Source organism: Perissodus microlepis, chromosome 2, assembly GCF_051167445.1.
Source record: "Perissodus microlepis isolate ML-2025 ecotype Zambia chromosome 2, ASM5116744v1, whole genome shotgun sequence".
In the NCBI taxonomy this organism is placed as follows: Eukaryota; Metazoa; Chordata; class Actinopteri; order Cichliformes; family Cichlidae; genus Perissodus; species Perissodus microlepis.
The window spans coordinates 29,824,069-29,849,991 of NC_140462.1; the positions used below are offsets into that span (position 1 = coordinate 29,824,069).

Genomic DNA, 25,923 nt, shown 5'->3' on the forward strand with positions numbered 1-25,923 from the left:
TCATCTTTTAACCCTCCTTTGGGCATTATTTCCTTCAAGAAGGCTTTTGAATGCTCTGTTGTTGATGTTGTTGCTTTTTTTATTTATTTTTTTTTTACAGCGTGTCAGAGCTGACTTCTTGCTAACCTTTATAATCTTGACCACAGCAATAAAGCCGTTACAGATTCATCTCTCCTCCTGCCCTCCCTTGTCATCCAAGCCCTTAATCTTTACACTGTGCCTTTCTCCCAGAGCGGATATATAAGTATTCATCCAGCTTGGAGGCAGGGGAAATGTGACACAGTTGTATAAGGAGAAATATGGCGATGTTGGGAAGATCCTATAACTAGTGTTTTATTGCTAAATAGAGAGGGAAGTGCTCTAGGAGGAGAGGTCATAAATGTGCTATATCAATATCAATATTCATAATCCCTTTATTGACTTAACTGTTTAGTTACTTGGTTGTGGTTCGTGATCTTGTATCATAAAATTAAAATGAATGTCTACATAAATATTTTACCTTTGCTCCTCCGTGGAAAGGAATCAGTTGCTATTTTTGTTTGTCTGTTATACGCTTGTGCTCATAACAGATCTGCAGAGTTTACTCAGGAAGAATGTGCAGAAACTGTCATTTGTTCAGCTGTTGTTACTAACAGTTCTAGCAGATTGGATTCATTTACAACATTTTCATCCCAACAATCACTAACTTGTTTAATTGTAGACCTGTCGAATGCTTGGAAATTGTATTTTTGGCCCGACTCCAGAGTGTGCGCCTCATCTTGCTCGGTGCAGAAATGCGAGGGAGCGATGTGTGCACGCATGCGAGGGAGCGTGAGTTAAACAGATGCAGCCCTCTGCCACTTGCCTCAGGTGTCTGAGAGTGTTTCCACCACTTCCTCTCTCTTTCATCCACCGCCAATTTACCTGCCAGGTGCAATGACTCAAATAGCGACAATGTGCACTCATACTTTAATACTTTTCCGCTGTCAGTTCACACAGTCCCATTGGTACAAAGACAAACTCAAAGACAAATGCAAGCACACCTTCATCTGCAGCATGTGAAATAGACCGTGTTTCCTGCACCATATTATTCAATATCTTTTTTGTTCTGAAACCGAGGTTAAGATTTTATTAGCAATGATTTTTTTGGAAACAAGTATAGTTTAGATAAATTGTTTTTTTGTTTTGTTTTTTTTTATTGAATACATTTGAAGACTTAAATCCTCACCAGCAGAACAGTAACAAAAATCAGACCCTGGCTGACCGACAACAGCAGCTCCTGCAATTCAAATGAGGCAAACCTGCTGAGGTGAAGCTTTCGTGTTCCAGCTCTGCAAACTGGCCTGATTGGAAGAATTTCAGCGATTGTTCAGATATAGGGAGGCCAATCAGGACCGAGTACAGGTTTAATGCTCTGATTGAATGCAGAGGGAGAAAACCGTGTGGATTTTAGGAATGGAGTTAAAACTCAACTGCATAAACAAAGCATGTCCTCACTGATTATACTATTGAAAGTAAATGAAGATAAAAGACTTCCCTTATTTTGCATTTGTGATTCAATGTCAGAAAACTGTAGAAAATATATTAATAATGTCTAAAAACAAACCATCCACTGTTTTGTGGACCTTTTTGCCCCGTCAAAGTGCATCTTATAGATTTCTCATTTGGTATGAAAGTCATTCACTGAAACATTGTGCCACAAAAAAGAAAAAATAATCAATTTTGCACTATTCATTTTATTTACTCAAAGGTTGCCTCATTAAGGTGATGGCTATCACAACAATATACACATAGCAGGAACCTTTGGTTTTAACAAGGCTATAAAATCTACCAGGGAAAACTGGATTGGGCAGGTTCCTCCACCCATGCAAAAAGCTGAGTACTGTGTTGGAGAACCTTGATGTGCCAATCAAGTGCAGAAACTTCCCAAGACACTGAGCTTTCTTAAATTGCTACTGGACCAAAAAAGCAAACCTTGTGTTGGTTGATGTTGTGGTAGAGAAAATTGTTAAGCCATTTGAGTGTGATGGAGACACTATACCAGAGAACAGGAACATCTTAGGTGTACTCTAAGCTGTAGAGCTTATTTCACAGAATCCCCTGGGGAGATTTCTAGAAAGATGGTATGAAGCAGGTTCAACCATCAAACAGCTGTAACTCAATAATTTTGAGGCTGTTGAGTTACAAGTTGTTGCTGGGATTCTGTCACTCCAGATAAGCTCTCTTTCTCTCAGGTAAACTCACTAAAGATTTTTGGGGATATTAGGCATTAGAAAAGCTTCACCTGTTCTGACTGCTTTGTGAATCCTGTAAAACAGTAGTTTGCCTATTTTATTTATTTACCTATAAATCAGAAACATATTTCATTTGGCACTCTGTTTGTCTAGTAACAACACTAACAAGAATCGTGTGAACAAGGTGTGGGAATTTGCTCTGAGAGTAGCCAGGGGAGTATTGGATGTGTATATCAGAGCTCAAACAAACGTGTTGCCAACTCACAAATTCAGCCTCTTATTCATTGTCCATGTAGATGTTCCACAGGCCAAATTTTGACATCAGCGATTAAAGGCTAGCTTTTCCAGCTTCTTTCTCAGGAAGAGAATTTCTCATGGTACCATAAATATTAATTGAATGGACCTAGGCTGCAGGAATAACTTATGCAAATTCATAAATTGAGGGCTATTCACCTCAAAGCAATTTGTTGATGAGGTAAGTAGGGATTCAGGCCCCAGTGCGCTAAGAGCAGAAAAGAGGGAAGGGCTCTCTGTGATTCTGTGGTGCCTCGGACACACAAGTGCATACCGCCACACACAGTTTCCTTTCTGGTGGATGGCTGGTGATTCTGGACACAGGATTGCAGAGCAGATAGACTCTGCATCTACAATTAGGAGCCAACTGAGTCACACGTTTTTTTTTTCCAGAGGGAGAGATTTGTATAAAGATTTGTTTATTTGTTGTTTTTTTGGTAAGTGGGATTTTTGTTTGTGGCATGTCAGTTACTCTGTAGGGTCACCACTTTGCCCCAAACTACTGAATGGATTGTCTTGAAATTTGAAAGAGAAATGAATCATCCTCACAGGATTAATGGCTTTGGCAGACTTACGAGTGTTTGTATTTGTGGTTCTGAGTGAACCACATGCAATCGAATTTGCTGCATATATTCAGGATCCCTGAAGGACTTTGAATTCCACGGCTATTAATTGGACACTGTTGTTAATGTTTCATTATGTTGATCCTTTTTATTTTCAAATCAACCATTTCTAACATTTTTTAATCAGCCACTATTGGTCCATAATGCAAAATAAATAAACAAGGTTTAGAAATTGTAATGGATTGTGTACCCAAAAATTTGTAACTGGTAGTTTAATAGGGACTGTCAATCTACACTATATTTGTTAGTGCACACATGCCATTCAGTGTCTCGTTTGATGAAGCAAACAATCTTCTACCAGCTTAGAGTAAGATTTCTTATTTTTTTCTTCTTGCAAATACAGCTTTAGAAAAAATATTAAAAGTTATGCAAACTTTTATTTTACCTGCTTTATTTTTGATGCAGTTAATCATTTTTTAAGCTTATGTCCCACAATATTTTTTTCCTTTTTCTCTTTTTTTTCTAGGCGGAGGGTGTTTCATTTTAGGTTAATGCACCGTGTCCCCAGCTGAGCCTTGCAATTTGGGGCCCAGCTTAACAGACCGTGTTTCTTTTGGATTCTCTCCTCAGTAAAAGCAACCAATATGTTGGTCTAAAAACTGAAAATATGACCATGGAAGACTATGCTGTGTTTGTATTTAACTTTGAGGATACATAAGACTGTTGTAGGGTGTTCAAAATATGTTACGTACATCCTATCTGATTGTTATATTTGAACTGAGACTTACTAGGATTCTAACACTGCCAAATATTCAGAAAAAGTTGAAATATTATATGTGGGAATCGGTAGTGAAAAAAGAAAGAAGGAAAAAAAGAACAGGTGTGCTCAGATCGTACAGGATTTCACATCGGGAGGTGCTCCCTGTGAAAAGTCAGACTTGTCAAAATTATTGATGAACCAGTCAGAAACCATTTCTACAGGTGATGCTGCTGATTTGTTTCAGCAGCACCTGCAAGAAAAAAAGATTCTGACACTCAGCATGGTGTTACCTGAATGTGCTGGTAAACATTATCACTCAGTGCTATCCCCATTATTTCACTGAAATTCAAGCCACCGGTGCACCTGTTCATACGATCTACCAAGGACGAGTCCTGTGTGACTGAATTGATGCCAAGCATTTCCAACAGTAGCCTTTAAAAAACACACGCACTCAATTGATTTCTTAACAAAGTATCTATTAATACATTGCCCATACAGTTTTCCGTCTCTTCTTGGTCTCCTTCACATTTGATAGTCTCTCTGGCCCTACATCCACCTCTCAAGTTATTTGCTGCAGTCGACATCCATCTTCCCAGCAAGCGATGGGTGTTGGAGAAAAGTTCCTCCCGCAGATCAAATGGTCGGAAATCAAGATGCTTCCTCAGCATGTTTCCTGGCTGGTGACTTTGAAGGAGATTGGCCCTCTCGCTGTGCTCACAGAAGTACCTCAGTTTCCCAAAACAACAAGAAGAACAGTTTGATTGCACCCAATACTGCGACAATAAAGCAGGTTGTCTGAATGAAAGCCAGTCACAGTTTAGTTATGTAAGAGAACTGGAGTGTTGCAGCATCTTACCCTCTCACTTCCCTCTCCTGCTGTGAGTGTCTGTCTCAATACATGGTCTTACACTTTCATCAAACTCTCTGTGTGTCTCTCTCTTCCTCCATCTTCTTCTAACACATAAAGCTGCATCTGTGTCCTTCCAGCTTTGTATTAGTGTTGGAGAAGTTACGACTTTTCCAGTGTATCTTGTGTGCTTGTCTGAAGTGGAAGCTTTTCGCCAAAATAGAAATCCTGCCTGCTGCTTTCTTAAATACAGTAACGGTTTGTGTCCAGGCACTTTGGAGCATTAATGAACAGCGCTCCCCAAGGAAACATGCCACAGCAACGGGGTTGCTAACTATTGATTGAAATGACTCTGTCTGGCCTGTATCGGTGCTGTGTTTACATAAAAACCACCCATGGCAGCATAGTCACTGAAAACAAAATTTAAACTGAAATATTGGAAGTTAAACTGTTGTTGTTTTCACCCTGCATCGGATTCAACTATTGTGCACTCCCACTGGTCTTTTGTGCTTAAGTGGCTTGATTGTTTCTGTGCCACTATTTGGTTATTTGTTTATCTATTTCTACAAGCCCACGCAGTTATTTTTTTTGTGTATTTCACAGCAATGCACCTTTTCGGCCTCAATTGGCAGCTCCAAGAGTTGGACAACCAGCCGGCTTTTGAAAATGGAGGAGTTGGGAAAACAGGGCCCACTCAGTCGAGTGTAGGGACAGCTCTCTCTGCTGATGGTGAGGAAATAAGAATGACATGTAATGCACAATATTAATATTATTTATTCTGTTGTTGGCTTCACTGGATTTTAGTTTGGATTGTATATAAAATATATTGTGTGGGTTTGAAATATTCTGAATACTAAACAGTTTAAATGAAAGGGGTTGATTAGTTATTGGCCAATGAATGAAAAACTTTCATCTAAAGTCAAGGGTTTCTTTAGTTGATGCATTTGAAATTTAATGTCAACTTTGGAGAACAAAAAGCAGAATGAGTTTTAACGACACACAAATTAATTAAATCAAGCAAAGGTCTAAATGGCAATAAAGACAAATTGCGGCAGCAAAACATTTGGCTTCCACATTCAGCTCAATGCCCAGACTTTCAAATTTATTGAGATCTTTCACCTTCTGAATATTAATTAACTGATTCCAGACAGCTTTCTACTCTCTAATCATAATCTCGGACCATTGTGTATTCATCAACAAGCAGGCGGGCCATTGCAGCTCACCTTTACAGCAAAAGCCACCAAATTAATCTCTAAGCGCACACAGTATTTAGAATGCATGGCCATGAAAACAATAATTGAGTTGAGTAGGCCAGGCAAAAGCTCAGTTGTTTAAACTCAACTAGATTTAAATCCTCATAAGTACTGCTAATTAAGATAGCATGAGACAGGTTTTGGACTGTTTAAAGGCAATCAATAGTCAGCTATTATTCTCCCTGGAGGTAAACTTGGCTTCCAGTCTTCACTTTGACTGAAGCTAAAGTGACAGGCAATGGCCTCATTACACGCACAACACTGAGGCATGCAAATAACTGGGGTCTGCCACAAACAGATATAGCCACAGCTACAGTATATCTATGTCCACACTCTATAATGCGTAAGAACAGAAGAAGCCGTAAAGGTATGCAAGTGTATCATCCAGCTGCATTCCCTCCTCAGCAGAGCCTTAGATGGTAGGGGTTTAAAAATGCTTTACAGCTTTTTTTCTTAACAATAAAATGTATTCTTATAATAGCACCTCGCAAGCTACAGTTTTTTAATTGAGTATGAGTTATATTTAAACCCACCATTTCTCCATCTTTGCCACTCGGAGGGCACAGTTTAAAGACATCATTCTCCAAATTGTTTTGATTTGCTGTTATTGGTCTGGCAAGGTAGTGCTCAGTATATGTAACAGATTCCATTTAGACCTTATCTGATATGAAGGCTTAGTCTATGAGTCACCGGGACCAAAGTAAAAATGGAAGACTTGGCCTCTTAGTCTTATAAAAGGGCAATTATATCTGGTCATTTTGTTGTTGAGCAGTGCATCATGGACTACAGGGAACCATTACTTTTAATACTCCCTTGCTCAGTCACAATTCATTTGGAAAAGATATGACTATTATGCCCCTGTGCATGAATAAAACAATTCAATGCTGCAAAGCAAAAGATATATGAAAAATGAGAGGATAGCTAAAGATTCTGTGATGACTTATTTGCACTGTTGGTCAAATGGTTTAAAAAAAATGTGTTTTTTCCAGTTGTTGTTGGAACTTGCACAATGTAACTTCTCAGTGTGGCCAGCCAATGCCAAACCAGCTCAATGGGGTTTAAATATGGGGACTCTGCTGCCCTTCCATCATTGTCCACTTTTCTTCTTCCGATATTTTGGCTCATTATCGTGCTCTAGGATGACCAACCAGTCGGTCTTCCTTTTTTCCACCATTTTGATAGCATTATCCTGTACTAGTTCCTGCAGTAGAGTGTAATAATCAGAAGGTGTAGTAACAAAGTCGGTTCTGGTACGGGCTTTGCACAGAGACGAAGGCTGTGTGAGCGATCATTAAAAGTTGAGGCACCTATAGGAACTGTTTGCATTAACTTTCAGTACTTATTTCCATTGTTGTGAGAAAGCTGTTAATCCTTTTTCTTAATCCTTGAATATGTCTGCTTTTATTAAACTTATTGTCTTTTTTTCTTACTTTCCAGTGACTTAAACTGTTATTATAATTATTGTTTTATTTATTTATATATTCATTCTTTGGGTAGTTTAGTTACTAGTTTTTGTATGATTTATTTGCTGGAATTCATACTTATTTTTGGAGTTATTCTAAAACTTTTGGATGGTTGTGTTCAGTCAATATCACCTTAACTCTATGGTTTCGGGTTTGTTTCTCTCTTATAGGAAGGACTAGCGTGCTTCATCCGGAAAACAACTCCATCGATACTGGGCAGGTGGACATAGGGAAGCGAGTGGGTCAGAGCATTCCACCGGGTGTGTTCTGGCACTCTCAAATAAACATGGAGGAACCAGGCTTTCTTAAGTTCAACATTTCAGTACAGAAAAATGCACTGATTGGAGTCTATGGACGAAAGGGCCTCGCACCATCTCACACTCAGGTAAAGGCTTTGATGTAACTTCTTTAAAATTAGGATAGTGTGAAACTGAGTCAAGAAAACCAAAACACATCGTCTTATATTTGAAAAGTCCGATTGATAAGCGGTGAAAGCATATTGCTAGAGAATGTGCTTACTGGGGATAACTTGGATGGTTCTTTCTTTGTCACTAGTGTAACTAGATTTAGGACCCCAATATCTGGTCTCACCCAGAGATGGGCAGTAACGCGTTACTTGTAACGCGTTACTGTAATATGATTACTTTTTTCAAGTGACGAGTAAAGTAAGGGATTACTATTGCAAAAACGGTAATTAGATTACCGTTACTTTCCTGTAGGAACGCTGCGTTACTGCGTTACTAAAACCGTGATTTTTTTGCGAGAATGTCTCATGACAGTGACGTAAGCGAGTGCGACGTTCGTGACAACAGCTGTGTGCAGATTAACAATGGATAATATATCGAGTGCGGGAGAGAGTATGAGCGTGCAGCGTTTAAAGCGTGGAAGTACTGACCTTATTTTGAGTTTGATTCCATAAAAACTGAAAAAAACATTAACGTACGGAGCCCCGCAGGGGACATGGGAGAAAAAAAAAATTAAGACGGACTTTTGCGAGATCTCGCAAAACTAACTCGGGATCTCGCAAAAGTTTTGCGAGATCTCGCAAAAGTTTTAGCCGCATTCTTCGGACGCCGGCTCGAAGCCGACCGGGAGGTCGAGGCACGATGTGCCGGGAAAGCGGTGTTCCTCCCGGCTGTAGTAGGTCTCGACCTCCCATTAGCTCGAAGCTAACGGGAAGAATGCGGCTAAAACTTTTGCGAGATCTCGCAAAAGTTTTGCGAGATCCCGAGTTTGTTTTGCGAGAGCTCGCAAAAGTTTTGCGAGATCCCGAGTTTGTTTTGCGAGAGCTCGCAAAAGTCCGTCTTAATTTTTTTTTCTCCCATGTCCCCTCCGGGGCTCCGTATTAACGTCCGTTGTGCGTGGGAAGAAAACTTCTTTTTACAGCAAAAAAACCCCCCTAAACAAGCACCGAGTGCGCTACCACGTAATGGGAAAGCTGCCGTATCCTTCCACTGACCGCTGCGGCACACCTGCACCAGAGCACACCTCCGTCTACCCTACTCCTGCTTTACAGGTGAAAATAGAGCAACAGGACCGCTGAGTCTTTGATTTTATTTATTTTCTGCTGTGTTTTACTTGCATCTATTTGAAAGACTGAGTGTAAACACAAAAAAAATATTTTATTTTATGTGCTGGAATGTACAGAAAATAGGTTTAAATGTTAAACTAATTTCTTCAAGTCAGAGAATGGTGCATATAATTAAATTTTTGCTTGATGCATAAAGTTAAAAGATTAAAACTGATAAAACAAGTTAAAAAAAGAGACTTTTCCATTTGATTACATTTTGTATGATGGATTATGCAGAAAAAGTAGAATTGGGCTGAAAGATCTATCGCTTTATCACCTATTCAGGTTGTAAATCGTGTTTTTAAAAGTAACTAAAGTAATTAATTACTTTTGAAAATAAGTAATCAGTAAAGTAACGGGATTACTTTTTGGGGGAAGTAATCAGTAATTAGTTACTGATTACTTTTTTCAAGTAACTTGACCAACACTGGTCTCACCCTTGCTGCTCTGTTCAACTCTCAACAGATTTAATTACATTTAACGTCCTTCAATGGTGGATATGAACATAAAGTCAAAACAGTGAAGATATCCTGACGTTTCTGGAAATCCTTCCTTTTGCACTGCCTATCAAATCAAACGCCTTTTTCTGTTGTTCTCAGTTTGTTTGCACATATAATACCCTGTATGTTTAATGTTTTGCATCAACAAAAATTATTGTACATCCAATTAAGGATGTAAAGATTTTATTTTTTTAACCTTTAATCATTTATTTATTTGCACCTTTAGGGCACAACACAGTACTGACATATTAATCACCTTGTAAAGGCTTTTTAGCTGCTCAGTGCTCCATTATCAGGTTGTGTGCATTGGTTAATAGAGGCTTTTCACTAATGGGTGCCTGCTGTGTCTGGAAAAAAGGCAAACGGTGAGACTGAACCAAAAACCGTAAAGTTTTACGAGCTACTGAAATCTCTCACCGAACACTTTTCTTAAGAATAATTACGGTAATTATCTGTGAGTTTATCACTACGAACAAGCCTTTTTTGCTTATATCTACTGAAGAGAGTTGTGGTGGCAGGATTTAGAAATTTGATTGCATTTTCTATTATCTGTGGAAGCCATTTCACTGTGTCCTAAAGAAGATGTGGGTGAAACTGCCAGATTAAATTCAGATTACATAAGGGTTGTTTTTTTTCCTTTGCTTTACTTCTATATGAATATGGGGGCTTTTGCAAATTAGAACTCGGTGTATTTCAATTTTCTGCTCTCAGGTTTGATTTGCCCATGTGTGTGGGCATGCACAGCTTTCACTTCCACTAAATGGCTGCCATTTGCAAATTGAAGTGTTTCCAAAATGTCTGATGTGTCACTTGAATGGCATTTCTGGGTATCTGAATGTCCAATGTCTAGTGATGGTGATGGAAGCACTCAGACAATGGCTATTTTCCACCACACTTGACAGCAAAAGCTCTTAGCTTCACCTTCTCGACATTCTCTCTTAGTAAAGATGGGCTTCACTCAAGTGAAGACAGTTTGGGCCACTCTTGATGGAAGAGAGTCCAATGCAAGTGACAATAGGTGAGCTGGATTGCACTTTCAAGGTGAAAAAAAGGTAGCCCAACAAAATCAAAGACCAAAGGGTACTAATTAACAAGACACTACTTTTATGTCTCAAGCAATTGTTGCACTGACACTCAAGCTTGTCAATGGTGGGCACTGTGTCCAGTGTTCCAAATTACATTCTATTCAGGCACTGGGGGCACAAATCAATGCATTTACTTAACTGAGCATGAAAGACCCCAATGAGAGATATTGACTGTTCGTCGTATTCACAGCTTGGAAGACAAGACTGCATTTAAGTGCAACAGCCTTTCCACCTTTCTCAAATATAGAGTTCCTCCATCTGCTATTGAGTGTCTCTCTGTGCTGATACAAACCAGAAGTTGGGAGGAACAAACTTTCCTTTTTTCTTTTTTTCTTAGCAATTTGTACTCTGTTGTATGACTACGGCTTGTCCACTCAATCTAAAGGCATTCACAGCCTCTGAGCATTCCTCCTCTGTCCATGGGGCATCCAGCAGTCTCTTCACGCTTGGTCTCTTGACTGTTACTCACCCGTATTGTTGGATTGAGATGAGTTGGGGAGGGGGCCTTTCACACAAGCTAATCGAGATGTATGCACTTGGCCGGGGAGTTTAGGGTTTCTGGGATGAACTGTTTTATTACTTCTCCCTCAAGTCAACAACACAAAGAAGTCAACTTCCGCCAGGTTAATATCCCTACCCTGCCCCCCTGCTCTTCTCAGAACGCTTTAAATCACAGCATTGACTCTTCCTGCCCCTCGCTTAATGCTCTCTTCTCAGTCGTTTGCAAGTCAACTAAAAGGTCGCCTGGGCCTTTGAGTTTGTCACATTCCTGAGCACTAAATCCTGTTTTAATTCACCTTTTGTCCCCATTCTTAATCCATTTGGACATTTGTTGTGTTTCCGTGAGACAGAATATTCCATAGGTCTTTTTTTATCACCCTTAATGTGGATTACAAAAGAATGTTAAAATTATTTGTAAATTCAGTTATTACTGAAATCAAATGATGAAGTGTTGACTTCCAGCTGAAATAAACGGAACATTTTAATATGTGGTCAAATTTTATAAACGTATGTGTCTGAATTTTCCGTTTAAAAGTGCTTCAGCTGTGGTGTCAGTCAGAAATCAATGGCTTAAACAGTTCATCAAAGCCCTCTGCAAACAGCCTCATCGCTGGATTTGAATTGGAGCTCTTTAAAAACAGCTACTGTGCCAATCTGTATGCATCCCACTCCGAAGAAATCCACAGACTCTGTTCCAGCCTGAGCCTTTCACTATAGGCTCAGTGCATCTGTGTCGCTAACAACTGCGTTAGCCAGGGGATCTGCTGTCTTCATCAGATGTACTCCTCTGCAGCCTGTAGCATGTTTGGGGATTTTTGTGTTACACTGTTTTCTGCTGCAGAGCTCTGTGTACCTTGCAGCTTCAGTCAAAATGAGGCTCAGGTGTCGAGCAGGTGCAGTGAGACCAGATGTACCAATTTACTCATTGGCAGGAATAACTCGTTACTCCTTGTTTACCCTTTAAATCAGTGTTTGTTTGGAGCTAATATATCGATATGCTGCTAAATTCCTCACATATAGCAATAAAAAAGAAAACGCCTGAGGTCACCGTGTCTTTAAGTTGCATTTGTTCTCATTCACTAGCACAGTGCCTGTTCAGGGAGAGCCCAGGGCATTTTCTGTCCCTAAAATGTACACATTTTTCCTAAATGGCTGTTCGGGCAGTCTGCTGTTGTGAAAGCTAACAGATACACGTATGATGTTAAAAAGGGAAGGAAAAAAGTTACTAAACACAGCACAAGAACATAAGATGAGAAGCAGAGTTAATGCCAATTAATGCACTTGCTAAATAATCAAACACAGACTCACCTTGCAAGAAAAAGCTACGTCAAATCAAATTATATGTGGTCATAAATGTTCATATTATAATCTCTTGCAGTCAGCATTGGTTCTTTAGACATCTCACAGTAAAGTACTGTGTAACAAATATTTTAATCAAACTAATCACTCATCCAAATGATACCAAACTTGACAGTGTGCAAGCATTGCAAAATGAATCATTGATTAGACTGATTTTTTTAATGCTTTGCATCTACATTCTACTGTTTATGATATCCAGTGCTGATTTGCATTCAGTACAGTGGATGGCTATTTCGTGGGAATAATCTTGGAATCCATATGGTTATTTCTTAGCAATCTACAGATATCAAAAGAAAATCAGCAGGACCATTATCATCAATGATGTCAGTTTTCACTGCCTGCCAATCAAGTCTGACTTAAATTTGAAGAAACTGTGTAAAATGTGTATAGACGTGATTGGGAAACATGGTATTTATTTATATTCTGGACAGGTGCTCCTGAACTGAATAAATGAGAATTTTTACTATCACCATTATTACATTATCAATGTTAATTTAGCAGATTGTAATAAACACATTGCCAGCCTGTCTGTAAATTCACTCCCACCCGACGTAACAATATATTTTTGGAACATTTTTGAGCATTTGCCCTAGAGCCATATCAGCTCTATCAGTATACAAACACCTCTCCAAACCACATCTATCAACTCCAAATAGCTTTCACTGAAAAATCAACATTTATTATACTCTGAATATTTGCTGTGTACACGAACCTGTTATGGCTGTGTCTTGCTTTACAACTAACTTTGAGTCCCTGTCAGACTGTGCATGCAAAGCATTCAATATTTAAAAAGATCAAAACTTTTTGAAAACTCTCTCTCTCTCCTTTACTGTCTGATTTAATTAGGCTGACATTAAAAGTCCATCTTTTGCATCTGCTGGAATCTGTTCTGGCTTTTGTTTTGCAGTATGACTTTGTCGAGCTACTGGACGGCAGTCGGCTTATCGCCAAAGAGCATCGGGCTCTGAGTGAACCGGACACAAGGGCCCGCTCAGACCCAGTTGCCGTCCACCAAGCCGGATTCATCCAGTACCTGGACTCAGGAGTGTGGCACTTTGCGTTTTATAATGACGGACGGAACGTGGAGACGGTGTCCTATAACACCATCATCCAAGGTATGAGGACACACATCTGCTATGAGAATGGGTGCAGTTGAAATAGTGTGTAATAACATGTTCAGAAGACTTTAATTTAGCTGTGCCTGCATGAACAAACACTTAGATATTTGGAAAATCTGGCTGCCACACAAACATGCTGAGCTTTTTAAACTTTGAGAAAGCAAGGAGGCAGATCTGGGCTTCCGTTGGAGGGTAGTGGATTATTGTGCTCAACACTATAATGCAAGACCATACACAGCATTGATCCTTCCCTCCCAAAAACCTCTTCAGTGTTCTGAAGTCTGTGAAATTTCCTTGTGGGTTTTGCGGTAGGAAAAACACTGAGGTTGAGTTAACGTTTTTTTCTTTTTCTATTTCCTTCGGGGGTTCCATTGATCTGGCCCTACAAATATAAAGGTATTGACGTGTGAGGTCAAAATTGCCTGGGTCCGACGCTAGCTCAATGAACATCCAATACAAGCTAGAGTAATAACAAAAAAGTTTGCCCCCTTAACGCAGATCAAAATGAGGGTCCCAGTCTTTTGGGGGTGCCTTTTATGAGCGATGGTCTGTTGAATGAACACAAGATCTGTCTGTAGGATATGTCAGATTAACTTCAACTCGGAGAGGATTTGAGTTGTAAACACTCAGGAGATTGCATTGCTTGTGTGGGCATGATCAGTCATTCAAGGGTTTGGGGTGGTGGTGAAGCGTTAGAGGAAATAAGAAAAAGGAAATTGTGTCAAGGAAATACATTTGTTGTAATTTAAAATGCCTTTGTGGCTTTTACTTAACATGGCTTACATGGGAACAATTGGGCTGCAGAATAGTGTTATGGAGGCTTAGACCTTATTCAGACGTGGACAAATAGCTGTAAATGTATGCCATGACCGATACAAGCACTGCAGATAAGAGATGCTTAGAAATTCTAAATTAATGCAGGGGGGATAAAAGAAAAATTTGCTGGCTTGGCTGTCATGCAGTATTTCACACATTTTTACAGTTGTCAAATGTTATATTAAAGAGGAAATTTAGATTTGTTGTAATGTGACAATCTGATGAGCTATTAATTGTTGGAATTACATGCTGCTGTACCCACAGAATCGGTGACAGAGTGCACACACAACTGCTATGGGAACGGGGAGTGTATGGCAGGATCGTGTCACTGTTTCCCAGGATTCATAGGACCATATTGTTCCAGAGGTAATTGCTCAGCGTCTTTATTCATCTTAAAGGGTCAGTTCAACTAAATTAAAAACAAAGACAGCTATATATATGTGTGCTTTAGAAAATTGGATTGCCATAATATAACTGAAGTAAATACACTTTTGTTTTTATAATGGTATGTTTGTCAGTTGGTAGGTTTCCAGCAGTCTCAAACTAGAAATGCAGAATTTGCTGTTTAGACAGTTTAAAGAGACTCCAGTGGATATATTCATGCATGCTTGTCCACCAGAAAGAACAGCTCAAATATAATATTTGCTTATGTATTGTACAGGCCTTTTCTGTGTGTAGGTCTATCTATCTAGCTATCTGTGACCTTCTCCTGTAAGACTGAGGTGCTTCCTGTTCTGATTCTTGATACGATTTGTGTTCTGGCTTTTGGTCATCACAGGCTATAACTGTACTTGCACTTAATTGTTGCAGTTTCACATTATTGACAACTAACTCCAGCATCTTCATGACTTTCCATTTGGAACCATGCAGATGTTCCTGCTTCCCAGATCAAATTGCTTAAAAAAAAAAAAAAAAAAGTGATATATAGTTACGGACAGAAGGTCCTGAGTTCAATTCCACCACCTGCTTTCTGTGTGGATAGTGCTCTCCAGGTACTCCAGCTTCCCCCCACTGTCTAAAGTGCAAACAGCTGTCTGTCTCTAAGGATAAGAGGAAGAGAATGGAGAAATAGATACATTTTTAACTACAAGTTCAGTTTAAAACAAGTGCACAATCGATACGTGAATACGAAGTTGTATCTGGGAACATAATTTGCCTACCAACCACTCTAAAGACTCGAGGAAGTTTTCATTCTCTTGGCTGTTTTTTTAGCAAGCTAAGCCTGCGGGCTTGCTTGCTTTACATTTAAATTATAGACAAAAAAGGGAATCAGATTTCTCATGTAACTGCAAATCTACAGTATTTCTGATGTTTTTCCCATCTACATTAGATGAAAAACAAAAAACAATACAGAATTATAAAAATGTACCTGGTGTCTTTCTTCAGCCGCCTGTCCAGTGTTGTGCAGCGGTAACGGCCAGTACACCAGGGGGCGCTGTCAGTGCTACAGCGGCTGGAAAGGCACCGAGTGTGACGTTCCTGCGTCCCAGTGTATTGATCCTCAGTGCGGGGGACATGGGCTCTGTGTTGCTGGAAACTGTGCGTGCAACACAGGACACAAAGGAACCAACTGTGAACAAGGTAACCTGAAAATAAGAATTCTTCCCTCCGGATTCAAAGCAGCAAGATGCAACATATTCCTGTGTGAAGCTCGGGGGGAATCGACACAGTCCATTGGTGAAACAATTGGTGTTTTCGACTCCACCAAGCAGATAATGCTTTGGATGTCGTTATTGATACGGGTTGTATGAATTAACTCCCTCTTAGTGTTTCGAACACATCAGGGTACAAGCTGGAACAGATTGAGCAGAGTCTATTGATGCAGTCACCTATTGGAAGGCTCCACAGATGAAGACACTTGTTAAAATCAATCAGTCAATGGCATCTCTTCCTCTGCTTACTAAGGAAGTGCTCCTTCTTCTCTCTTGTCAAGCTCTTTCACCTCCCCCGTTCACTTCAGTATTTCAGTGCATTTAACTTTATTGATCTCCACGCAGACAAAAAGCAATTATAAGCTCAGATTTACAGCTTACAGGAGCTTTTGACCTTACATGTAAAATGCTATTAAGTTCTTTAATGAATATACTGTGGTTTTCTTTGAAGTGAAACAATATGGGAAGGAAACATTTATGGGAGGAAGCTGCTTTTGTAGCTCCAAGTAAGGGCTCCAGTTTGACAAATTGGCAAATAATCATTATCAGCGTCCGAGTAGATATAGAAATGCACGGCGAAATCAGCACTAGAAGAAGCAGAAAAACGTTGCAGGAAATTATCCCTTGTTAGTAATGGGTTGATTATGTTGGTCATAATTGCCAATTATTAACCTAGATCAGCAAGTTGGTCTGCAAATTGTTAATAGTAATTGATTGTATCTGTCTAGACACTAATTGTGCTGCTTTTCCTATCGCCTGTAATGGAGCATAATTATGCTGCCAGTATGTTGGAAGCACCCTATAATATACCGTAGAGGAGCTGGTTGAACATAGGGTGGAAAATTACTACTGGCCACCACCAAACCCTGCAAAAAATTTCAGCTGCGCCTCACCAGCCATCATCTGGCACTCAAGTATTTCCACTCTAAAATGATTTTTGGCTGGTAGCAGACTCAAAGTGGCCAGGGTAAATAAGTAGGGTTATATCCAATCTAAAAGTGGTAAACTGACATTGCTGTCACACTTGCTGTGTGTCCTCAGTGGACTGTGTGGACCCGACGTGCTCTGGTCACGGAGCCTGTCATCATGGCGAGTGCCACTGTAACCCAGGCTGGGGAGGGATCAGTTGTGAGATCCTGAAGAGCACTTGTCCAGAGCAGTGCTCCAGTCACGGCACCTTCAACACCGACTCGGGAACCTGCATCTGCGAGGCGAACTGGACAGGTGCCGACTGCTCCATAGGTCAGAATGCTTTTTTGCTTTCTTTCCACCTCCTAAAGCTATCGTGTGTAGGGTTTATGATTTTAGGTTATATAATAATTATTACTTTCAAAGTCATTAAAGAATAATTCTATTTAATAATTCATTTTAATTAATAGTTTGCTCAATGAAACCTTAATGTGATAACGGTGACACAAACATGGTCAAGAAGAAATCTGTGAATTGGAGCTAAATATGAAATGAATAAAAACGTATCACACTGGATCTCAGCAAGACCATTTACCTTGAAAGGTGACACACTATTTAATACCGTTCTATTTCGTTCCTTTGCTTTCCTGTCAACCGACTAATTGAGCTTCAGCTTTAATTTGATTTTCATTAATATAATGACAGAAGTTTGCCTAGTTTCTGTTGCAGCTCTGCTTTTGGTCTTTTTCATATTTTAGGCACATTTTCAAATTCTACACATTTGCCAAAATAGAATTAAAGCAAGTTGGTGTTAAATCTGTAGTCTTTTATTGTATTTGTCTGTCGCATTGCTGATTAGTGCAGGGTTGTTCCACAAACAAGTCAATGCAGACAGTGCAGCAAGATCTATAGTATTTTTTTTTCCACTTTTTTGTGGAAGAAGTTTCTCTAACGAGTAATTGGTACCACATTTCTCTGCGTGTATTCCAAATAAACTCCCCCTCTTGCTGTGCACAGACACCGGGTATCGTAAACAGCAGATGTATAAGCCTTTATGACCGGCTTTAAGTTGAAATAAAAGCTGTCTCACACAGTGCGGTGCATCTACTTCTGGTTATCTTATTAAGAAACCTAAGCAACAATTATTTAAATTTTGAATAGAAATTAAAAAAAGGAATTAGAAGAGAAATTTGTGTGATTTATGATTTGATCTTTAATAATTTACACAAAAAAAATGACACAATTTGAGGTAATTTATCACTGATGTTTTTGAAATATCATTAAAAGAACATTCAAGAACAATTTGTTTTCCTAAATGAATATGCCACGTTTTGGAATGAACATTTTAAATCAGTCATAAATCAGTGTTTCTCAGCTTTCTCACACATAAAACACAAAGGAAACAAAATTATTCATTTGTTGAGTTCCACTGAATCATAGCCTGGGACTGCACCAACAGATAATGATGAATAGGAGTTTGGCTGACTGACATTTCCCATCTGAAGAGCCATGAATACATGTTGCTTTGGTGTTTTATGAGCACTGCTGTTGGTTACACCTTTTTTATACCACCCCGTTTCTTGTTTATTTTCACAATACAACATTTTCAACTAAAGACAGTATGTTTTATGATGAGGAAGCGTTCCCAAATGGGAATAACAATACCAAATGTCTGTTTACATGATACAAACACTCTAAAATATCAGAAAAAAAACCCAAATCTCAGCTGTTTACCAAGTGAAAGTAAGAAAGTAATTTCACCTGACTCCAGGAAACAAACCCGATACAAAGGCTTTGTTGGATATAAGGAGACAAATAATGACATGAGTCACTCATGTTTGGACATAAGAACTAAGAAGTCTAGACTGAAATCTGTCCTAGTTCTGCTAAGTTCATGCTTTGCTTTTCTTCCTAAACTTTCTTTGTTAAAAAACCTACAAAACCAGCATATGACTTTGCTTAAATTGGATTACCAGATCTGATGTTATGGGTTTTGATTTGCTTACCAGTTTGAACCTAAATTATTTTTTTTTTTAAAAAGGAAAAAAAGGCAACTGCCTCATTTTGTCATAGGCTGAATAACTCAAACTGCCGATGTGATCACACCGTCAAAGTTGTGTAGTGAACACTTGTAGCATGTGCAGATTATAAACACAGCATATGTTCAGAACAAAAGCGTTGACTCCACGCTACTTTTGTGTGACCTGGCATATGTTCTTCTTGAAGAGCAACACAAATGTATTTTTAACATCATAAATGCAATGTAGTTTTGCTGCAGCTTTAGGTTTATTTTCGAGGAGATGAGAACAATTAGTATTCCCAGCTGCTCACGGCACACCTTTTTCATTTGTTACCAGGTTTGCATTCAGGCGGTTTATCTCTCGACACAGGTAGGTGACATGATAGTTCAAAGGCTGGCCCCCCCCATCTGTTATCTGTGCGTGAGATGTAGATGATTTATTTGCAGTTCCCCCCTCTTGGAATACACTATTTCTGTGTGTGTGTTAAAACCAGAGAAAAACACATGCTGAGTCAAACAATTAAAACCAGAAAGTTGGAGTTTGTTTCCGTCAGTATAAAAGGCTGTTGAATATATTACTTTTGGCTGAACTTCAAGCAGAAATTAAAGCATAAGAAGGCTGGATGGTACGTTTGAGATGCCTGTGCAGGCTTTTTGAAGCAGCATGTAGCCAGTTTGGTTGGCACTCAAGAAAGAAAAAAAAGGAATTTTGTTGGTGAAAAAGATTTCTTCTTTTCTTTTGTGTCTCACTTTATTTTCTGTTTTTTGAAAGAGAAGTCATTTGTTATTCTACTAAACCTTTTGACATTTCAAACACAATCCTCTCACTCAGCAAGATATCTCAGGCTTGTCAATAGTGAGGGTGGCCTCAGTGCGGTCCACAACTTAGGGAGTTTACTCACCTGGGTGGGTGGAGAATTCCTTCGTAATTAATGCTGCGGTTCTTCTTTAATTAAATAAACTTTAATTAACAAGCGCGTAGCATGAATCGACCGCCCACAACCTCTCAGTCAGGGGCATGTTAAAGGCAGATAAACACTTTTGGACTAATGAAAAATTGATTGCATAGATTCTATGGGAAGGAGGTATTCCTTTGGAATTGAATGACTCCTCTCCAGAGGTACACTTAATATTCTACAGTGTCGGCTCAGCTTAATCAGAACCATCCAAGGTCCGTCAATCGAAGAAAAACTCTATTCAGAATGCTGGAACAGAGAGTTAAAAGACCCTCAGTAAAGGGGATGAACATAGGAAAAGCAGCAGGGGTGGATTGGTTTTAAAAGAAAAAAAAACATGAACATCTAAGACTTGTTACATTTTGGGCAGCAGAATGAAGCTGGCTGATTTGCTTTCACTGACAGCTATACCAAGTTTTAAAAAAGGACCTAACTTTTTCGTCATGCGGCTCTAAATTTTCTTGAGCATTTATAGTCACTTAAAATTTGAGGACATACTTGAGCTTCTTTCGTCTCGCACACTGACGGCTATTGTCACAGCAGAAAGCTTTATGGCTCTTCTGTTCGAAAGCTTTGATAGAAGCTCTTAGTTCCAGGAAATCAACATTTCTTATTCCCAGACAAGAGCAGCCACAGATTGTTGAGCATTAGCTTTAGCCTGGTACAGACTGATTTACTTACCGCCCATGGATTCAATCATTTGAATTTTGTAAAGATAACACAGATTTATAACAGCTGCTCAGTTTTTTTTAGAACTCCATACTTGAAGACATGCTGATCTAACATTTTATAAGAACCCACTTAAATCCATAACCCTCGCCTCAGTCTGCCAAGACGCCATGCAAATGAGTGTTCGTAATATGTAAAACCTTAAAAGTGGTTGTTTTGGAAGTTTTTGGATACACAGTAATTGCAGTGTTTCATTGTTCAATGCTTTTATGGTGATGACAGGCTTTGTTTCATTTGATGGTAACCACACTTGTAAAAAAAAAACAGTTTGTAAAATAATTTGAATTTAAAAAAAATAGTTACAGGAGCTACAGCAAAAGCAAGAAATTAACTGTTGATTGTGCGCGTGCTGGAAAGAAATGTCCTTTTATTACGATACTGTCATGAGCATTAGTTTTACTGAAAATGGGAGAAAGATGTTATTGAGAAATAAATTTCCTATCAGCTAGATGTCAAATGAGTCATACGTTATTAATAAGAAGACCAAGTGCTTATTTTTATATACCTATAAAGAGTCTATGAGTTATTATTTTATACACTTTGCTATCTAAAGAAGTAGCACAAAGCAACTTCTCAGGTTAAGGGGAAAAAAAGAGTCCAAGGTGCCCATTTCTTCCAAATGCAACTTGTATTGGGCTCGGAAAGCAGATAAACCTTCATAGACTTCCATGTTAAAAGGCCAAACTTGAGAGAAGAAGAAAAGCAGGTTTACAGCCTGGTACAAAAGAAAGAAGTTTATTTTATGGGATTATTTTTTTATGTATTATTCACTGGTTAAGTCTGACGTCATTTCCAGGTCCAAAGACTCCTTTGGTTCCCAAAATCAAACACTCAGGGGCGGGTAAAAGTTAAAAACAGTCTGAATTCTTTCAAAAATAAATAATCAGTGTGGCTGTTCTCCCGGGTTTTTCAATAAAGTTTAACATCCAAGAAGCTATGAAAACAGGATTTACAAAGTTTAGTGGAGTTGGGACTTCGCAAGAAGTTAGCTCTTTAGTTTCCTGCTAAAGATGATAGAATATTTTCTGATTGAAGTATTTCAGGAAAAAACAACAAAACAACAAAAATGGCATTATGGACATAAAATAAATAACAACAACATTTGAAGAGTTAGTAAAGGTGGGTTACCTGACTTAGAATCAAATGATAAATAATATATAATTAATTTTTCCCTTAGTAAAAGGTTTTGTTGAGGGTAAAATTAACCTCCATTAATAGAACGTCTAAGATCACATCCACAACACAAGGATGGTTTTGAATATATTGATGTGTTGTTTGAATTACTGTGGAAAAAGTCATGATCCAAAGCTTAATATCAACAGTGAAGCGCAGGATAGTCGAAGAGCACCTGCTATGGTTGACTTTTGACAGCAGTACAGTATGTCAAACATTCACACAACCAGTAGAAACACAGAATGACCAGAGCAGGCTCATGTAATAGACAGAAATTCCATATTACAGGCATAGCGCAGCAGCCAGTGCAACCATAATTTCCGACTTGGTCAACCTAGCGGTCGGCGCACAGCATGTCGCTTTTTGTGTGAAACGGCCCTGATTTTTTTCTGAAGCATCCACATAGTCATAGAAAATGATTCTTTCTATTAAATAAAACAGCATTACGACACGTTAAAAAGACTGCAGCCTCTGTGGATGCAGCAGGATCTTGGACCACGAAACATGATTGATACAGCACTGCTTAACAAGCGAGAGGGGCTTCTCTGAAAGACAGGTTGTGGGTTGGCAGACGGCTAATTTGAGTCACTGAACGGGAGCTATCCTCCATGTTTGTAGTGTTTGATCCTTTTAGAACATTTTAATTTTTTAATTATGTTACAAATTTTACGTTTTTTGTGGACAGTTATTTAAGATCGTGCTAGAGGTCTCGCTGTTTTTTTTCTCTTCGTATTTCTTTGTTTTTTTGTCAATCAGTGAATTTCTAGTATTATTTATCCATCCATCCACTTGCTTCCACTCGCCCTTACGACAGATGGCATGTTATTATTTATGTTGGTGCTAATTAGCAGGTACTTATCTGTGTGATGCATCCATATAGTGTATGAATGCACCCTGCTAGCCTTAGCTGATAACTTGGCACTCTACCCTTTCATCAAAATATAGCTGTTTCTGGCTCCAGACTACAACATGGCAACTCCCCAAATACCGAACTCAGAGATTCAAAATGGTGCAAACAAATGGCTGAATCTTATGTTTTCAGAGCTTTTTCTCTTTCTTTGTTTCTTTGTTTGTCTGCACCTTGCTGAGAGGCGAAAGGAATGTGGGAGGTGTGGCCGACACGAGTGCTCCAATGGGACATACAGAATATTTGAATGTTATAACCTTTTATTTTTCATTTCTTCAGTGTGCATTTGAACTAGTTTCAGTACACCCCGTGCATATTGCACGGAGTCGTTTAAAGGCTACATGGGAAACATAGGATTTTCACCTGGATCCATAAAAGTGATCATGTCATATGTCAAGATTAATATGATAAATTGTAGATGAAGAAATATTATTTTTTCTTACCACTCAGTCTGCATTTTGGTAAAGTAGCAGTAGGATAAAACTTAAAAGGACATTTTTTTCTATGCAAATTATTATTTTTTTATGTCTGTCGTGCATTCCAGTCTACACTCTTTTTAAAAAGAATTGTTTCCACAACAAGTCCACTGAGATCCATATCGCGCAAGAAAGCAGCAAAGGCCTGACATTTCCCGTGTATAATGATGCGTCGTAAACATTCTTTTAACAGATAGCAGTAATTTTGACTCTTTAGATGAAATAGTGTCAGACATTGAAGTAGCTGCCTTGCAGTGTCGGGATTTTTCTTGCACGGTTTTTATGTCTTGTTTACAGTTAAACTTATTGGCCCACTTTAACTGAGGAAGCTCACACTTAGCAAACATCAGAGCGTTTTTTTTTTCTGCGTTGGCAGATGCATCTATTCAGCATGCAAAAATACACGAGTCTAGAAGGGAGGGGAAAAAAACGACTTTTCAAGGAACAGAAGCTACATGTCTCCATGGCTCTTTGTTTTGCGACAGAGGTGTGTGTGGTGGACTGTGGCCCCCACGGCTCCTGCATAAGTGGTGTGTGTCACTGCGAGGAAGGCTGGACAGGACCAGAATGTGAGCAGAGGGACTGTCACCCACGCTGCATCGACCACGGAGTCTGCCGAGAGGGCAAGTGTGACTGCCACCAGGGCTGGACGGGTGAACACTGCACCATCGGTGAGCCATGGTGACACATACAGTAACATACACCTACACACCCTTGACAGAAGGGCACAAACTGCAGAGGAAATTCATTTATGGGCAGATTTAAAAGGGCAGCTCTGGAGTGTGAATGTCAGTATTTTCAGCGCAGCTTCAAGCATCAGGCACAGATTGTGGTACTGCTGTCGCTGCTTACCTTTTCAATACAACTACCTTAGCATGGCAAGTGATGAGTAGTTTTTGATGATATTCACAGAGCTTAGAGGTAAACAACTGCGTCTTGCAATCCAATTTTCAGAGACACTGAACCAAACACTGTATCCAGGATCTTTATCCTTATCTTCCTTTTTTTAATGTTTATTTATATATTTATATATCTTCTAAACATTTCTGTGTCTTATAACATTTCTTCTAAATGTCTGTCAGACACAGTCAGCGTTGGAGGGTAACTCAAAAAGATTTACTCTGCTACATGTTTATTACGGATTTTTAACATCAGTTTATCAAACCTGTCGCATTTTTGAAACTATATAAAACCTTTTTGTCTCAATAACTAACCAGATGCAATAACAAAGCACTTCTTGTGTAAATATTTAGGTGCTGGAGAATAATCCAAATTTTATGGTATAAACACTTTTACAATAATTACTGAGCATTTTAGTGTCAGATTTTCCTTCAGAGTGACTCTATTTACACGGTCTTGCTGCTTTTTCAGTAAAAGCTTTGAGTGCTTCCACCCCCACTAGCTTCGGTGACTATACTGAACATAATAACACCATTTTTTAATGTATTCATTCCGTTCATTGTTATTAATTTGATGAATTTTATTATTTATTTTTAAAAAAATTTTGTTGGCTGCTGATCCTTTTGGCCACCAGCTTCTGTTCAACAAATCTATTTGTCTTTTACCTGCTGTCAAATATTGTGATGAGTATAAATGTACTGGAGGTGGATTAAAACTAGAATTAAACCTTGGAAACAGAGAGAAACTTGACAAAATGAATTTCTGTTACAAGGTTGCCAGTTTTGCTTTTAAATCAAGATGTAACGAAACATTTTCCAAGTTTAAAAAATGAAGCACCGGGAGGATGTTATCTCGTCTCTTTAGAGAGAAGAAAAAAAATCTTCTTGCGACGCCGTATTACAATTAACTTTGTAATTTAGAGCATCGGTTTAGATATTCAACCTTTCGCCTGCTGAAGTGACGCCTCTTTTAGTGAGTCAAGGGCAGGTATTTAGGGAGCCAAAAAGCCACGGGTAGGCCTCTTTGGAATATCATTTTCCTGAAATGGCAGTGCTTCACCTGGCATTAATGAGGATAATGAGTTCTGAGATGCCACTTCCTATTGACCTTTAACTCAAGCTTCCTTCACACCTTACCCTTTGTCAAAGGTCCTGTAGTTAAACCTTGACCCACCGCTTCAAGCAGCATTCCCCCAAGTGTAATTTCCAACCTCTCAATGCCGACACATTCTCTCTGAAACTAAGATCTAGCACTCCAAACTCTTGAACCCTAATTATGTATTTACAAGTTCTCTCATCAGCAATCCCGCTGTCCGCAGCGCAAATCCATCTCCAAGGGGAGACGAGATTGCAGTGAGGGAGTTGTTGGAGGGGTCACATTCCTGATCTTATTAATCTTACCCTCCTCAGGGCCGACTGTGCATCATCCATTTTCGCTTTCTTTCCTTCCTTCTGTTTAAGGTTCCCAGCAGGAAAGTAACTCCTTGCTTTGGATGCAGGGTCAATGAATAGGCAGTGCGTTACCTTTTCTTGGACAACTGGGAGCCTATTTTGTCTTTCAAACCCTGAATAACTGCCATTTGCACAAAGCGTCTTTTAATCACATTACATGGTCAGAGTCTGAATAGAGGACTTCCTTGGCCATTGTATTGTCACATGGATCTAGATCCTGTTTCATATGCAAGGCTTAACCCATTGTCGCTGCTTTCTCAGTACTGCAGTTTTCCGCTAAGGTGTTTTTGATTTGTCTTTGTGTGCTGCTGGTTCGTTGGCACGCTGTTGTTAAAATCGCTGAAGGAGAGATGATGGGAGAAAAAAAGTATAGTATTCTGCTTCATGATGCATTCATATTGGAATGAG

The 25,923-nt window shown here is 39.1% G+C and overlaps 1 protein-coding gene across 5 annotated transcripts in view; it reads left to right on the forward strand.

The window, feature by feature from the left end:
* The window catches only part of LOC146392881 (teneurin-3), a 136,068-nt gene that overhangs the window by 69,761 nt on the left and 40,384 nt on the right, over positions 1–25,923 (forward strand). For 4 of the 5 annotated variants that reach the window (XM_084954843.1, XM_084954835.1, XM_084954861.1 and 1 more), the window contains exons 7-13: positions 5,281–5,406; positions 7,564–7,778; positions 13,316–13,523; positions 14,607–14,708; positions 15,729–15,923; positions 17,036–17,236; positions 23,650–23,835. In XM_084954843.1, the coding sequence (XP_084810969.1) occupies positions 5,281–5,406; positions 7,564–7,778; positions 13,316–13,523; positions 14,607–14,708; positions 15,729–15,923; positions 17,036–17,236; positions 23,650–23,835 (1,233 nt within the window). The remainder of the gene's footprint in view (positions 1–5,280; positions 5,407–7,563; positions 7,779–13,315; positions 13,524–14,606; positions 14,709–15,728; positions 15,924–17,035; positions 17,237–23,649; positions 23,836–25,923) is intronic. The other variant, XM_084954869.1, reaches the window with a different exon arrangement.